This window comes from Cardiocondyla obscurior, linkage group LG02 (genome assembly GCF_019399895.1).
Source record: "Cardiocondyla obscurior isolate alpha-2009 linkage group LG02, Cobs3.1, whole genome shotgun sequence".
Lineage (NCBI taxonomy): Eukaryota > Metazoa > Arthropoda > Insecta > Hymenoptera > Formicidae > Cardiocondyla > Cardiocondyla obscurior.
Genome location: NC_091865.1, coordinates 9,430,070 through 9,443,815, shown reverse-complemented (window position 1 = coordinate 9,443,815; position 13,746 = coordinate 9,430,070). Strand labels below are relative to the sequence as shown.

The 13,746-nt window shown below is 35.2% G+C and overlaps 5 protein-coding genes across 7 annotated transcripts in view; 3 read left to right on the top strand and 2 right to left on the bottom strand.

The window, feature by feature from the left end:
- The first annotated feature begins 45 nt into the window (after positions 1-45).
- On the top strand, positions 46-3,006 carry LOC139112616 (esterase E4). The gene is made up of 8 exons (XM_070673700.1): positions 46-427; positions 739-864; positions 942-1,101; positions 1,283-1,656; positions 1,791-1,962; positions 2,057-2,250; positions 2,376-2,520; positions 2,649-3,006. The coding sequence occupies exons 1-8, from the start codon at positions 122-124 to the stop codon at positions 2,936-2,938; spliced, it is 1,767 nt and encodes a 588-aa protein (XP_070529801.1). The 5' UTR covers positions 46-121; the 3' UTR covers positions 2,939-3,006.
- On the bottom strand, positions 2,963-5,874 carry LOC139112677 (retinol dehydrogenase 14). Of its 2 annotated transcripts, none has more exons than XM_070673751.1 (5): positions 5,782-5,874; positions 5,023-5,298; positions 4,217-4,456; positions 3,437-3,819; positions 2,963-3,323 (listed from the first exon to the last, which is right to left on the bottom strand). In XM_070673751.1, the coding sequence occupies exons 2-5, from the start codon at positions 5,291-5,293 to the stop codon at positions 3,219-3,221; spliced, it is 999 nt and encodes a 332-aa protein (XP_070529852.1). In that variant the 5' UTR covers positions 5,294-5,298; positions 5,782-5,874; the 3' UTR covers positions 2,963-3,218. The 2 variants fall into 2 exon arrangements, with proteins under 2 accessions (XP_070529852.1, XP_070529855.1); XM_070673754.1 differs by lacking the exon at positions 5,782-5,874 and adding an exon at positions 5,622-5,748.
- A 371-nt stretch (positions 5,875-6,245) lies between these two features.
- On the bottom strand, positions 6,246-7,955 carry LOC139112707 (spermatogenesis-associated protein 4). Of its 2 annotated transcripts, XM_070673781.1 has the most exons (5): positions 7,864-7,955; positions 7,423-7,743; positions 6,919-7,194; positions 6,611-6,826; positions 6,246-6,520 (listed from the first exon to the last, which is right to left on the bottom strand). In XM_070673781.1, the coding sequence occupies exons 2-5, from the start codon at positions 7,526-7,528 to the stop codon at positions 6,246-6,248; spliced, it is 873 nt and encodes a 290-aa protein (XP_070529882.1). In that variant the 5' UTR covers positions 7,529-7,743; positions 7,864-7,955. The 2 variants fall into 2 exon arrangements, with proteins under 2 accessions (XP_070529882.1, XP_070529884.1); XM_070673783.1 differs by having other exon boundaries at positions 6,246-6,547; positions 7,423-7,955.
- Positions 7,956-8,057: 102 nt separating this feature from the next.
- On the top strand, positions 8,058-9,513 carry Prosalpha2 (proteasome alpha2 subunit). Its single transcript, XM_070673789.1, has 3 exons — positions 8,058-8,189; positions 8,601-8,933; positions 9,074-9,513. The coding sequence occupies exons 1-3, from the start codon at positions 8,149-8,151 to the stop codon at positions 9,402-9,404; spliced, it is 705 nt and encodes a 234-aa protein (XP_070529890.1). The 5' UTR covers positions 8,058-8,148; the 3' UTR covers positions 9,405-9,513.
- Positions 9,514-9,632: 119 nt separating this feature from the next.
- The window catches only part of Msi (RNA-binding protein musashi), an 85,089-nt gene continuing 80,975 nt past the window's right edge, over positions 9,633-13,746 (top strand). Inside the window, exon 1 of the mRNA XM_070673728.1 lies at positions 9,633-10,294. The gene's annotated coding sequence lies outside the window, so the exon portion shown is untranslated. The remainder of the gene's footprint in view (positions 10,295-13,746) is intronic.

Here is a 13,746-nt window from a genome sequence, read left to right as displayed (position 1 = left end):
AAATACTCTCGCGTACGTGATAGACTCGCATCAGATCGAGTTTCCCAGAAAGACAATTGCGATTCGCGCGCGCGTCTTCCTCTTCGTAGTTGAATATAAAAGGCCTCGTGTTGCCCTTGAGATGTTTTTAGTGCTCGCTGGTGCGGCACTTAACGTGCCTAACCGGTTTCACGTGCGTGAGTTTCCTACTCGCATTAGTAGTCTAAACTATCATCCTCTACGGTGCATCATGAAATCCTTATTTGCTATTTTGTTATGCATCGTTGTTGTACTCGCCGATGATAATCTCGCTGACGAACAACATGAAGTCTTTGCCCCGATTGGAAAGATTCGTGGGTCCACAATGACCACTAGACTCGGCAAGAAAATCTATTCCTTCCGCGGTGTGAGATATGCTGAACCACCTACCGGACAACAACGTTTCCAAGTAAAATATCAGACATCAGATAAATAACAAAAAAACGTGATTTGTGTATCAAATAACAAAGTAATTTGCATATGTATCCTCATTACTGGCGTAACTAGTAAAACGATATAAAGTTCGCACAATATTTCAAGAACGCAAAACGCGGCAAATTTCTTAATACACATCACAAATAAAAAAAAAAAAATTCAAATTTCTTAATATACGTCACAATATTGTTTGCAACATTATTATTTCAAGCAATCCGTTCAATAACAAATTTTTTTGTAAAAATAAGACTTTGAATCAATTCTGAGAATACGTTATTTGCTTAGGTTGCAATTCCAGCGGTGGACTGGAACGATGTGTTTGATGCGACTAAAGAAGGACCCGCTTGCCCAGCAATACACGAACAGAATATAATGGAGGATTGTCTCCGTGTGAATGTCTACACAACAAAAGTGAGTTTTATAATGCACCATACATTCGCACTAAAAAGAATATGAAGTCACTAATTGAACAATTACCTTAATCACAGTTACCATCGACGGACGAACTCGTGAGAAGACCCGTACTGGTATTTTTCCATCCTGGTGGTTTTTATTTATTTTCCGCTCGAAGCTCTAATTTTGGCCCTCAGTATTTGCTGGACAAGGACATCGTTCTCGTTACCGTCAATTATCGTATAGCAACGTTAGGTAAAATTTTATTACTACCTTCCAGTTAATTCAAATTATAAGCAATAAAACTCTACTTAAGATAAAATTTTATACTTAAAAAAATTATTAATTTATAAAATTATTACATTGAGATGCATCGCGTTAGTTTAGCAATAACAGAACTTTTTTTTTCCTTAAAAAACTATTTGTACTTATCTAGGATTCATGAGCACCGGTGATTCGAAGGCACCGGGTAATTTGGGTTTGAAAGATCAAGTTGAGGCTCTTCGATGGATTCAAAGAAACATAGCGACCTTCGGCGGTGATCCTGACAGCGTCACTATATCTGGTTACAGTGTCGGTGGAATAAGCGTGTTGTTGCATATGGTCTCACCGATGTCCGCAGGATTGTTCCATCGAGCGATCGTAATGAGCGGCGGGACTCTGAAAGAATCATTTCCGACTGAACAATTGCATTTGGCAAAAAAACAAGCCCAATTATTAGACTGTCCCATCGATTCTACAGGCTCTATGCTTATCTGTTTAAATTCCAAACCAGTAGAAAACTTCACAGACACTATATCCAAGTTCTTTGTAAGGAAGATTACGTGTACAATCAGATAAATATATAAATATAATTTGATAAATAAGATGAAATAATAGAGATAGAAACAATTGAAAGAGTATAAGTAAAAGAGTAACCTTTAACATATTATGACACGTTCTAGGAGTGGTACAGCTATCCAATGTTAATATGGACTCCTGTAGTAGAACCTGAAGTTCACGACGTAGAAAGATTCTTGCCTGACCAGCCTATTAATCTCATCAAGCAGGGTAAATTCCATAAAGTCCCATTAATCGCAGGAGTTACCAAAAACGAATTTGACGGCGTGGCTGCCTGTAAGAATTTTATCTTTCTGTAATATCTATTCATCATGAATAATAGTTGAGATCAGAAAAATTAATAATATGTAACATATTATATGATTTTTAGATGTTAGCAAGCAGCACACACTTGGAAATGATTCGTTCGTGGACGACTTAAACAATGACTGGTACAAACTCGCTCCGATTAATTTCTTGTACGAGCGAGATACACCTCGATCTCGACATATAAGTACTGAACTGCGCCAATTTTATTTTGGTGACAAACCGATTGGACCAAATTCATACGATAGTTTAGGACACGTATGTAAATTATTATAAAAAATAAAATAAAATAATAGCATATTCAGGACACTATTAAATATTGTTAATATAATACTAAATGAGTAAAATTACATTACATACATAACGGTATAAAATTGTTTCAGATCAATACAGACGGTATAGTTATATATCCAATGCATCGTATTATAAAACTGATCGCAGAAATGAGTGATCAGCCTGTATATTTTTATATGTTTTCTTACCAAGGACGATACAGTTTTGTCATGCTGAATAAAACCACACCATACGGTATTATTTTTATTCAAATGTTTTACTTGGTGATTTAATCAATTTATAACGTTTTAGGATCAATCTTTACAATTTTTTAAAATAATTTAATTACGTATAGTTTAATATTATTTATTTTGTTAATCAAGGCGTGGTGCATCATGACGATTTGCAATATCTATTCTTCATGAAATTCAAATTCCCATTTTTCGAAAAAGACGATCCAGAAATTCCTACAGTGGAACTTATGACGAGCATGTGGTCAAATTTCGCTCAAATTGGACAGCCAGTATCTCCTTCTTCAGGTATAAATGTTACATGGGAACAGTACTTACCAGAAAAAGACAACTATTTAGAAATCTCCGAGGAACCAAACATGAAGACAGGATTATTTCCCGATAGAATGCAAAAATGGGATAGTTTGTTTCCTTTGAATTAGAAATAGAAATCAATGTAAAACTGATTTCGTAATAAATACTGGTTAACCTGTTTGAATTATTAAAAATACATACATCATTTTTGTTACATATATAAATATACTTATATCATAATTTAATTAAAAATATTTTCTCTTTTTTTTTCTAGTAAAAAGTACTTTTGTAGAACTACGATAAACGTTATTTTAAATATAAAAAAAATATTGACTAATAAAGTTTTACTTTGCTGTAAGGTAAAAGTTATACTGGCAATTGTATAAAAATTTGCAAACACAATACACTTTAGATCTTCGGGTCTGATGATTGTAACTTTACTAAAGGCTCACTTAATTCCCATAATTTTTTTCCTTTAGCAGGATCTTTCACTGCGTTCGACAATCGATGTTCCTTAAAAAATATTAGATAATTAGATAATACTTCGCTAAAGTTACTTTTTAATATTAAAGTTTTTTTTTTTTTTAGAAAAGACTGAACTTAAAAAGATCAATAAGAATTCTTACAGCACAATCCATGAAGTATCTTCCGGAAATTTTGTTAAGTTCGTCAGAAACTGCGAGATAAATAGTCGTTTGTGCGCCTTGCTCGGGCGTTTTAAAGAACATTTTAACTATCAGTTTCAAACCCCAAGATAACGGAGCAGGTACGTTTCGCCAGATTCCGCTGTCTATCATCCCAGGATGCAAGCAATTTGCCGTCACTCCTGAACCCTCCAAACGTCGCGCCAGTTCCAACGTGAAGACTATATCCGCGTACTTCGATACGTAATACACATACGCCGGTAAGGTCGACATTGGGTTGATGTTGTCAAGATTTAAACACGCTAATCGATAAAGTTCTGACGCAACCACTATAATACGACTTGGTTTCGATCGTTTTAACAAATCTGCAAGTAACAATGTTTCTTCGTAATACATTAATTCATGTAATAATAGCAAAAGAACGATACTTTATGTGAGTATCATCGGTTAAATGACATTATTAATAATAATAAGAATATAATCGTCATAATAGCACTTTTTAATACTTCTAAGAAGTGACTAATTTAAATAATGAAATAAAAACTAAATTATATCGTTATATAAATAACATTTTTATCATCAATTGCTTCAATATATATGACTTCCGCAATAAATAGATTTTGTGTCACACGTTATTATTTTATGAAATTTGAAATCATTAAAAGGTTTTGTCATGTGTACAACATAATGTGCTGATTAAGCGTTAGATTTAATAAAGAAAAAAAAAATTTATATATGTATTTCACGCCAATAATTTCTTACCGATTAAAAGATGCGTCAGCAGAAATGGTCCGAAGTAATTGGTAGCCATAGTCTGCTCTAATCCGTCTTCTGTAACTTTTTTCCTGAACGTTTCTGCAGTCCCAGCGTTATGGATCAACACGTCCAATTTGCTTTCCTCTTGATTTATCTGCTGCGCAAACTTTCTGATCGATTGGAGCGATGACAAATCCAATTTGCGAACTGTGATATTGGCGTTGTTTGATTCTTTCACAATTTCATCTGCATATAAAATCGGCCATGTTACAAAACATATAAAAAATGTAAGACAAATATATATTAAGTTGTGTAAAATAACGTTTTTAATTTTAAATATTAGAGAAATTAAAAATAAATTAATTCTTACTTGAAGAACAAAAAGAATTTTTATATATTTATATTTTAAGTTTACGTTTTAGAAAATTCAACATTTTTATATGCATATTTTTAGTCAGAGAATTATGCAAGTAGCCTAAATACATATAACATAACAAATGTATGCGTAGCGATAGAAACCAGTCTGGATCAATGACCACATTTTGATTTGCAATTATAAGTGACATTATTATCTCTAATTATAACGTGCGCATTGCCCATTTGTAAACAGTTTACTTGCAATAGTACTATAATTAAATTATAATTAATTAAATGCGGTAAATTCAACAGATATACAATAATCCAAATAGAACATTTTGTTTTATATTTCCGTAAATTTATATAATTAAAAAAAAAAATTTTTAATGTTTATAACAGTTTGGAAAAAAATAAAAAAATGTTATTAAAATTAATAGTCATTTTAGTTATAAAACCTTTCAACTGATTAGCAATATCCGGGTTTCTGCATGCCATAATGATCCTCGCGCCTCTCTTGGCAAGATCCCTCGCTGTTTCCTTACCAATACCAGAAGTACATCCGGTGATTATTATTGTTTTACCGTCCATTTGGGCTTTACTTTTGCAAATCCCCAAAGTGTAGAAAACGTACAAACGAAGGCCCACCAGAACCAATATCGCACCACCCGATATAATAGCTACAATCCAATAAAGCAGCGTCGAGCAAGGAATGATATTCAATATCATGTTATCTAAAGAATAATAAGAAATTAAATTATATATTTCTATACTAGCAACGTTGATGAAACAATTGAGATAAATAAAAATTTATTAACTATATTCAGTACTAATAATTTTTCCAGTAGTAAATTTTATTACCGGTTAAAGAAAGAGAAAGTGTGTCTCCTTGAATGCGAATTATTTCTTCCAAGGAGACACATCTTCATTTACATTTTTACAGTATTGCACCAGTACGGATAAAACAACCAGTACAGCACGAAAGTATACTCGGATTTTACGCAGTGTAGCGTACAAGAAAATCATTGACCATATACATGTACCGTTTTGCACATACCACATTTATTCTTCACCGTAACTTCATCCAGTGTGCCTCGTGAAAAACCGGATAAATCAATATAACTATTTTATTTAACATGCATGATATAAATTTAATTCTTGTAAGATAATAAATGTAATCCTACTAAAAACAATCGAATTTATATAATTGTACTCACATCCACTGTAGTAGAATTCTCATTAAAACACTTCAGTATTTTGTGCGCTGTTACAATCCAAGAGCCGGTATACTACTGTGATTACTACCGAGACCTCCTTTTCGGTACAGGTGAACGGACAATATCGACATCCCCACTTCTCGCGATGAGAAACGATGATGAGAAAATGACCTTGATGCAGCTTTCCTGGTACGACTTTGGACTGTCTAATTTCACATATTTGCCCCCCTTCCTCTTACTCTCTCGTCTTCTCGATAAATAAACTCAATACTTTAATTGCAATTTCTATCTTCTTGCGAGAAACATTTTTTTAATAAAGCTTTCAAATTTTATTTAACATACAAAGAATAAAATTTTAAAAGATGTATTAAAGAGAAAAATGTTACTTTGAAAATAATAAATAATGTAGAAAATTTATTTTTTACTTTACAATGAAATTTATAACTGAGCATTGCTACGGATTGTTAGGCCACCTTAGTTTCGTGAAAACTATGCAAACGTGATTTAGTGCGTACACTGTTGATCGATCGCGACTTTGTCGATTGCTTTATTTTAACGTCGTTTTGTAAGATTTGTGCTGTCAGACTCGAAACAGGCAGATCCGTGAATTTTATTGAATTCTTTAAATGCACGATTTTGTGCTCCAAACTGTTTATTATTTCCTCTTTTTTGCATAGCTCTTGATTTAACTCATAAATCGTACGCTGCACACTTTTATCATTCACATTTTCAGTTCGATCTACCGTGACATCCACGAGCACATCATCTTTAAATTTGAAAATTTATTGTTAATTTTAAATTGTTTTATTTAAATATTACGATCACTCACGTCTCCGAAAACGATGAGGTATACAATAGACAAAGATGTGCCATACGCGTGCTAAAACACAGAAAATGCAACTAAAGAGGATTCCTTGTTTCAAATGCATAAATTTCGACAATTTATTTTCTCTTTCACAAGTTTCATTGTTTAAGTTGTTTGAACTTTCTAATGACGATTGTGAATAATCATTAGCAATTGGCGAGCTGTTTATAATTTTCTCTCCTATGAAAAATATGTAAAATGTAAAACTAAAGGAAATATTATGCAAGATATTGTTAAGCAAATGTAATTATTTAATGCCTACACATTGTTACCTTCTATATTTTCTTTGAATTTCAGCTTGTGTGTTGTTAAACTATTTTTCAGGACTTTTACTTGAAGTCTTGCTAAGAGTTTCTCAATTGCATTATTTGACCCACTTGCCAATTGAGTAATTTCATCCTCATTCAATTTCATATCAAGTTTAACAAGTACCTTTCGATTCAGCATTCTCCAGTTTTCTTTCTTTGTGCTTATACTATTCACAGGAATATAATTGTGAAGCTCTACATGCCGGGGATAGTATAATTTCAGAATCTCCGCTGCAAGAACTATTAAAAGATAAAAACAATTTTCATAAAGTCATTTTTAATTTTTAAATCAATTTTAATAACTTTATCGGTATAATTATAATACCCCTCAATTAAAAATTCATTGCGCAGCTCTGACGTGCCGGCAAAATTAATCTAAGCTTAGTTTCGACACGGCTCTTAAATTTATTACGTAAACAAGAGAAAACTGATGACGCAAGAACCGGCTTTTAAGATTGAGGGTTTTACCGGCATCCGAGAAGTCTCTCGTCACGTTTCTCACGGGCCTCGAAAATGAGATCCTGCCAATCCATTCAACGAGCTCCCTGTTAATCTGCGTCATGTCGCCGATCATTTTGCTCTTTTTTATTAATCGATCTGCGTCAATTCATACTCGGTCACTCATTATATGTACAACATGTATCGGTGTAACGCGAGAAAAGTCTGGATCATGGTGTCATCAACACGGTCTTCTCCACGACGCAGAATCTGTAGAATCGCTTGTCGAAACGATACGATGGACAGCCGAGTGACGTAGGTCCTCCTTTACTTTTGTATCGATTCTGAAAACTGTTGTTTAAATAATGAAAAAGGAGTGTAGAAAATATCTGTATATCGGTTAAAAAATGTCAAGCTTCGCAGTGAAAATAGCTACGCTCTTTATCGACGCGTAATCTAACAGATTCTAACATTCGTTGTTTATTAGCACGTTGATTGGCTGCAGGCTGAAACATTTTCAGAGACTTGTGAATTTTATTATTTTGCAGCGAAATTATCGTGTCTCAGAAAATTTATCGTACGCCGCACGTAATATAGTAAAACGAAAATAACATGTCGCTTATTTAATTTATCTGGAGATATTCCTAGGAACATTTCACGTGGAACTCGTCGAACCACACACACATATGTCATCAGAGTATTTTGTGTGAGATCCTGCCATTGTGGTATACTTCGTGCTGCGATAAAGCAATTGTCATGGCTTCGGAGCGATACAGTTTTTCATTAACGACTTTTAGGTAAGTATTTTTATAGTAATACAACAATTTCGTGCAAAATAATGCTCAAGTTAATATTCTACGTACGTGGTTAAAAAACGAACGTGAATAGACATAGATCGAATGTAACTTAACCCTTAAATATACTTTAACCTTTAAATCGGCCGTATACTCGGCGCGTACTCCAATTATCGTGATATAAAATTTTTGATTTAACAGCGTTTTACTATATTAGCTGGTTTGTTAAAGCCTGTAAATTATTACTTTAATTGAACGTTTTTTAATTTGAAAACGTTGAAAACGTAAGTTAAGACGGGATGACTCGTCAAATTTTGTAGATTCTTTCAAATTTCTAAGTACAAGATTATACTATTATTTATGGCGTTTTATATGTCGAATAATTCATATTTTCAACGACATTGTATTTTACAGTCCGTCAGGCAAATTAGTGCAAATTGAATATGCTTTGGCCGCCGTAGCTGCGGGTGCACCGAGTGTAGGCATCAAGGCGTTAAATGGTGTCGTTCTTGCAACAGAAAACAAGCACAAGTCTATTCTGTACGATGAACACAGCGTTAGCAAGGTTGAAATGATCACAAAGCATATTGGCATGGTATATAGTGGCATGGGTCCAGATTATAGATTACTAGTAAAGCAAGCACGGAAAATGGCGCAACAGTATCTCTTAGTGTACCGAGAGCCTATTCCAACCGCACAACTCGTGCAACGCGTGGCAATGGTCATGCAAGAATATACACAGTCTGGGTAAGCTGTTTTCAATTACTACAATTTGAATTTTTAGTTTTAAATTAAATGGTTTACATATCGTTTTAAATGTGGTTAAAATATATGTTTAAATTTCTAGTCTAAATCAAAGTAAATATGAAATTTTAATTAATTTGTAGAGGTGTTAGACCTTTCGGAGTGTCGCTTTTGATCTGTGGTTGGGACAATGACAGACCTTACTTATTCCAATGCGATCCGTCTGGCACATATTTTGCATGGAAGGCAACTGCAATGGGTAAAAATTTCATTAATGGCAAAACGTTTCTCGAAAAGAGGTATAGCGAGGATTTAGAGTTAGACGATGCTGTTCACACTGCCATTTTGACATTAAAAGAGGGCTTCGAAGGACAGATGACTGCGGACAATATCGAAGTTGGCATTTGTGACGCAAACGGCTTCAGAAAGTTGGATCCATCCAGCGTCAAAGATTATCTCGCAAATATTCCTTAAAATTATGAAAACTTCCCTCTTTTTAATATATTCTCGGAATAGAACGTTTATAATCATTAATGCATTCAAATGCAGGTTTCTTAATAATAAACATCCTATTGAATGTAAACTGTTAATTGTATTTTTGTCTTTAGCATTGCGTTTTGTACCATATCTCTGCGTGTACTTTATATTATCTCTAATTCTTAACGTTTTTAACTCGACAATTATTATAATCTGAGTATTTTAGTATTAGGATTTGTTTTTAAATACTAAAAAATTTACTCTTTAGCGTTATCTTTATCCTATATTTACACGTCACTGCGAAGTCTACGGTCTCAATTATATTTAATATTTAAAGCTGTCATTTTAGTATTTATCGTGATTTCATGTTACAATTACAATTTGCAATTTTATAATAAAGTTTTCACATTGCTGTTGATAATTACAGCGACGTGCGGTTGATCGCGGCCGAGAGAGGACGCCATGTCCATCGTGATTTGTGAAAGAACGGCGATAGATGACGCGACGACGACGATGGACGCCCGGAAAGGTGCGAGGGCGGAGGTAGCAAAAGTGTTCAGTGGTTCGCGCGCGCGGGCGCGTATCGATCGTGCCGACCGGCCACTGGCAGAGGCATAAGCATAATCAGACGAAACCCAACGTCACGAGGATGCCGGCGCTTCCGCGCGGCTTTTGCAGTTGGTGCGCGGCTGGCTGGCCTACCGGCTCGTCTCCGCTCACGTCGCCACTCACCCCCGCGCCGCCATCACGCTATCATGTCGCCGCCGCTTCCCTCGTAGTGACCGGTTAGCAGTCGTCGCGAGGAACCAGTCCCGCGCGTCCGGAACGGATTCCGCGCCTTCTCCTCCCCATCATTCCTCCATTTCCCGAGGGACGAATGTCCACAGGTAAGGCGAATCCATCCCTCTCACGTCGTAGCCGCCCGTAGGCTCTTCGTTCCGTTTCACTCGCGCCCGCCGATGTTTCCGACACGCGGTGTCGCGTCGCCTCGCGGGACTCGCGCCGAGAGAGGAGACACAAAATGTCGAGAGGCTGTAATTGAAACGAGCGAGTTCGATCGCCGCTGCATGCGACGTTTATAACCTGTCGCGAATACATTGGCAGTCAATCGCCATCGGCTTGCCAATTATACGGGACGACGAGCCTATGCGCCGCGACCAAACTTCAAATTTGCTAATTTAATTCGGTTTATTGGCCGTTTAGCTGTCGTACAACGACGCGGACGGCCAAAACCGCTGAAACACGTCGATCGTTTTTTATTTCGCGCTTGCCTTCTCTCCGTTTTCTTTTACATTTTTCAATAACAGCTAAAACTGGGACCTATATATTTTCGTGTACGAGTTTACGTCAATATACTCGTCCATTGACATGTACCTTTCATTTTATTTTTTTTTCTTTTTTGCCGCAGCGTACTTTTTACTACACTTGCTCAGTATTTTTTCTTCAGAGAACGCGATATTTATATATATTTTATTCAATAAAAGATATTAATACGTCGTCAAGTTTGCCAACAATAACGCAAATTAATAAAGGCAACGATCTTTTCTACTGCCTTGAGCAGGTTAGAGATTTATAGAATTAAATGAAAGTAAGAATAATAATAGTTTACTAAAAAAAAAAATATTTTAAGAGCAGAGTGCAATCTAGTTATTTCAGTTGTATCTTTCTTATTATTATATGTCTTTTTACATTTATGAAAATTATTTTTCACAAAAATAATATAATATATACTTTTTTTTTAAATAAGAATATTATAATATAAATTTTTTTATTGCAAACAAATTATATTCGTTTAACATTATGTATTTTTATTTTAAGATTTATAGAAGTATATTTTCAAAGAATTATTTTTTTCTTGCGCGTATCGTATCCCTGTCGCGACACGGAAGGGATTTGTTTATGCACGCGAGATTATCTTACTGTTTCAAGTTTCTCGGTATAGAGATACTCATCCTCTGATACTGATATGGATACCGACACCGACACCGGTACCGATATTACGCGTGCAAATCGCGCAGCGGCGTCGCCGATCAATGCGGCCCAATTCTGAACATGCCATAAATTTCGATCGCCGATACTATTCGAAATGCCTGTCGCAGCAATATCGACGGCTTTTCGTTTCGGACCCGGTATGCCGGGACCGCTGTGCGCAATCCGCAAAATTTCGACAATCGTTAAGTCCCGATGCGAGGCGAGAAGTTTCCCCGGGGCCTAACGCTTGACGATCCGAAAATCCGCGAATTTACTTGGACTTTTCGACAAAGTCAGTTTTTTTTTCTCTCTCTCTCTGAAAAGTCAATAATTTCATTTCTTAAGTAACAGAGAAAACGCCAAAGACTGGTGCAGCTTAAAATCTAGAATCGAATCTTACAGATAACTAAATCTTATACTTAACGAAGTCTGTCGTTAAAACTTTATGCACGCAAAGATAAATTCTTTTTTTTTTTTTAATGAATCGATAAAAATTGCAAAGCATTTTATATATTTTAATAGTCATTCCGAGACTTTTTTCTTTTTTATCTGATCAAAATAATTTTACATATTAAGCTAGCTTTACAATTTTTATTACTCGTCTCGTGTTCTACATTTCTAATGTTGAACTTGATATTAAAATTTATAACATTATACACAGTATACATTTTATAGTTTTGTTTTTTTTTTTTTCCAATTCTTGCTTTACGTATTTACGTTTAATTACGTATTTATCAGTATAAATCTTTCCAGCCAGATAATAATACCGATTTATATTCGACAGTGAGTTCGGGGTAAAAAAGCGGAGCGAGTCCATAATTTACGACGCTCACTTTGAATATGAAGATATATCTAAAGGAAATTTTACAAATTATGGACTTATTCTACTTTTGCTCCGACTCCTTTCGTTCTTCTTCTTATTCCCTTCCGCTGGAAATAAGTTTTACTGAAAGTCTCGTGCAGTCATTTACAACCACTCTCAGCCATTATAATCAATTTACTTCAGGCTAACGTTAGATATATTTCAAACAATTCCTAAGGAAATCTCAAAGCGGAACTTTATCCCGCGTAGTAATTCCCGTTTGCATCGCCTGGTTCGGTTTATCAGCTTCTTTTCGGCTTTATCGACTTGTATTCTCTTATTATATTCGAGTTTTCTCGATCGCGCTGGGTGGGAGGGACGAATTTACGAATAAAAAGAACACCTCTTTTAACTATATCTCTTCCCTCCTATCTCTATTCTGCTCGGCCAACATACCGTTGTACAATGGTAGATTTTAATATAACGCATCCGCGAACGCACGACAGCAAGTTTTTCATTTAGTACTACTTGTCGAAGCGGGATCTCCGGGAACAATCACGAGCAATGTCGAGAGAGGGTTGAGAGAAAAAAAAAAAGCACGAGAGAGGAAAGGATCGAAGAAAAGCTGGGCACAGGATGCTTTCTGTCTGCGCGCTTTGCAATTTTAATGTCGACATTGCAAACGACGATTTTTTTTGTCTCCTTTCTCTCCCTCTCGAACTCGATTCGAACGTCGGATTTACCTATCCTGCTATTACGGAAAATCGCGAATGTCGATATCGCTTATTAAAAATTCTGAGAAGCACCGCGAGAGCTGTCTTAATCCTCGCTTTCCCTAAAGACGCGGTAAATACTTCTTCATCTCGTTCATAATTGAAGTCCCATAAAATATATGCATTTACGACGTTAAAAAATTTTTTTTTATATTGTACGTACGTTGGACCTGAGTAAAATTACACTGCTTTTCCACTGTCTTCCCCTGCTTGTTCTTTTCATTCTTTTATTTTATTTTTTATGTTTTTTTTCTTTTTATACTATGCCATCTGGCCCTTTATGTGGTCTTTAAGCGCACATTACACGAGACGAAATTACAGAAAGGCTAATTACATGCTGGTCATGCGATTCGCGTACTCGGAAAACGCGTCGTCGACGATTAAAAGGCTAACGTCGTCGAGTCGTTTTCATGAGCGATCTGTGTAAATACCAGACCGACTCTTATATTTGCAACTCTGCGAAATTTTCTCGCATAGTCACATTAGTTAAATCGGTGAATTTAAAAAGGCGCAACACCATTGAAGAAATTAAGATAAAATGTTGTTGAATTAAAAAATATTAGATTAATTTTATCCGCGCAAAATATTTTTAATTAAAAAATAGAATTCTTGTATAGTTAAAAAATTTTTCTCTCTCATCGCGTAGCGAGACAACGGATGCAGTAATATAATAACCATAATTTATACAGTTTTTTTTTTTTTTTTAACATTTGATTCAATCAGATACGTGAGTAAATAGTTCTTCGAGGCTAATTAATATTTCTTTGGAAATCTGTTGGAAACGTAATCACCG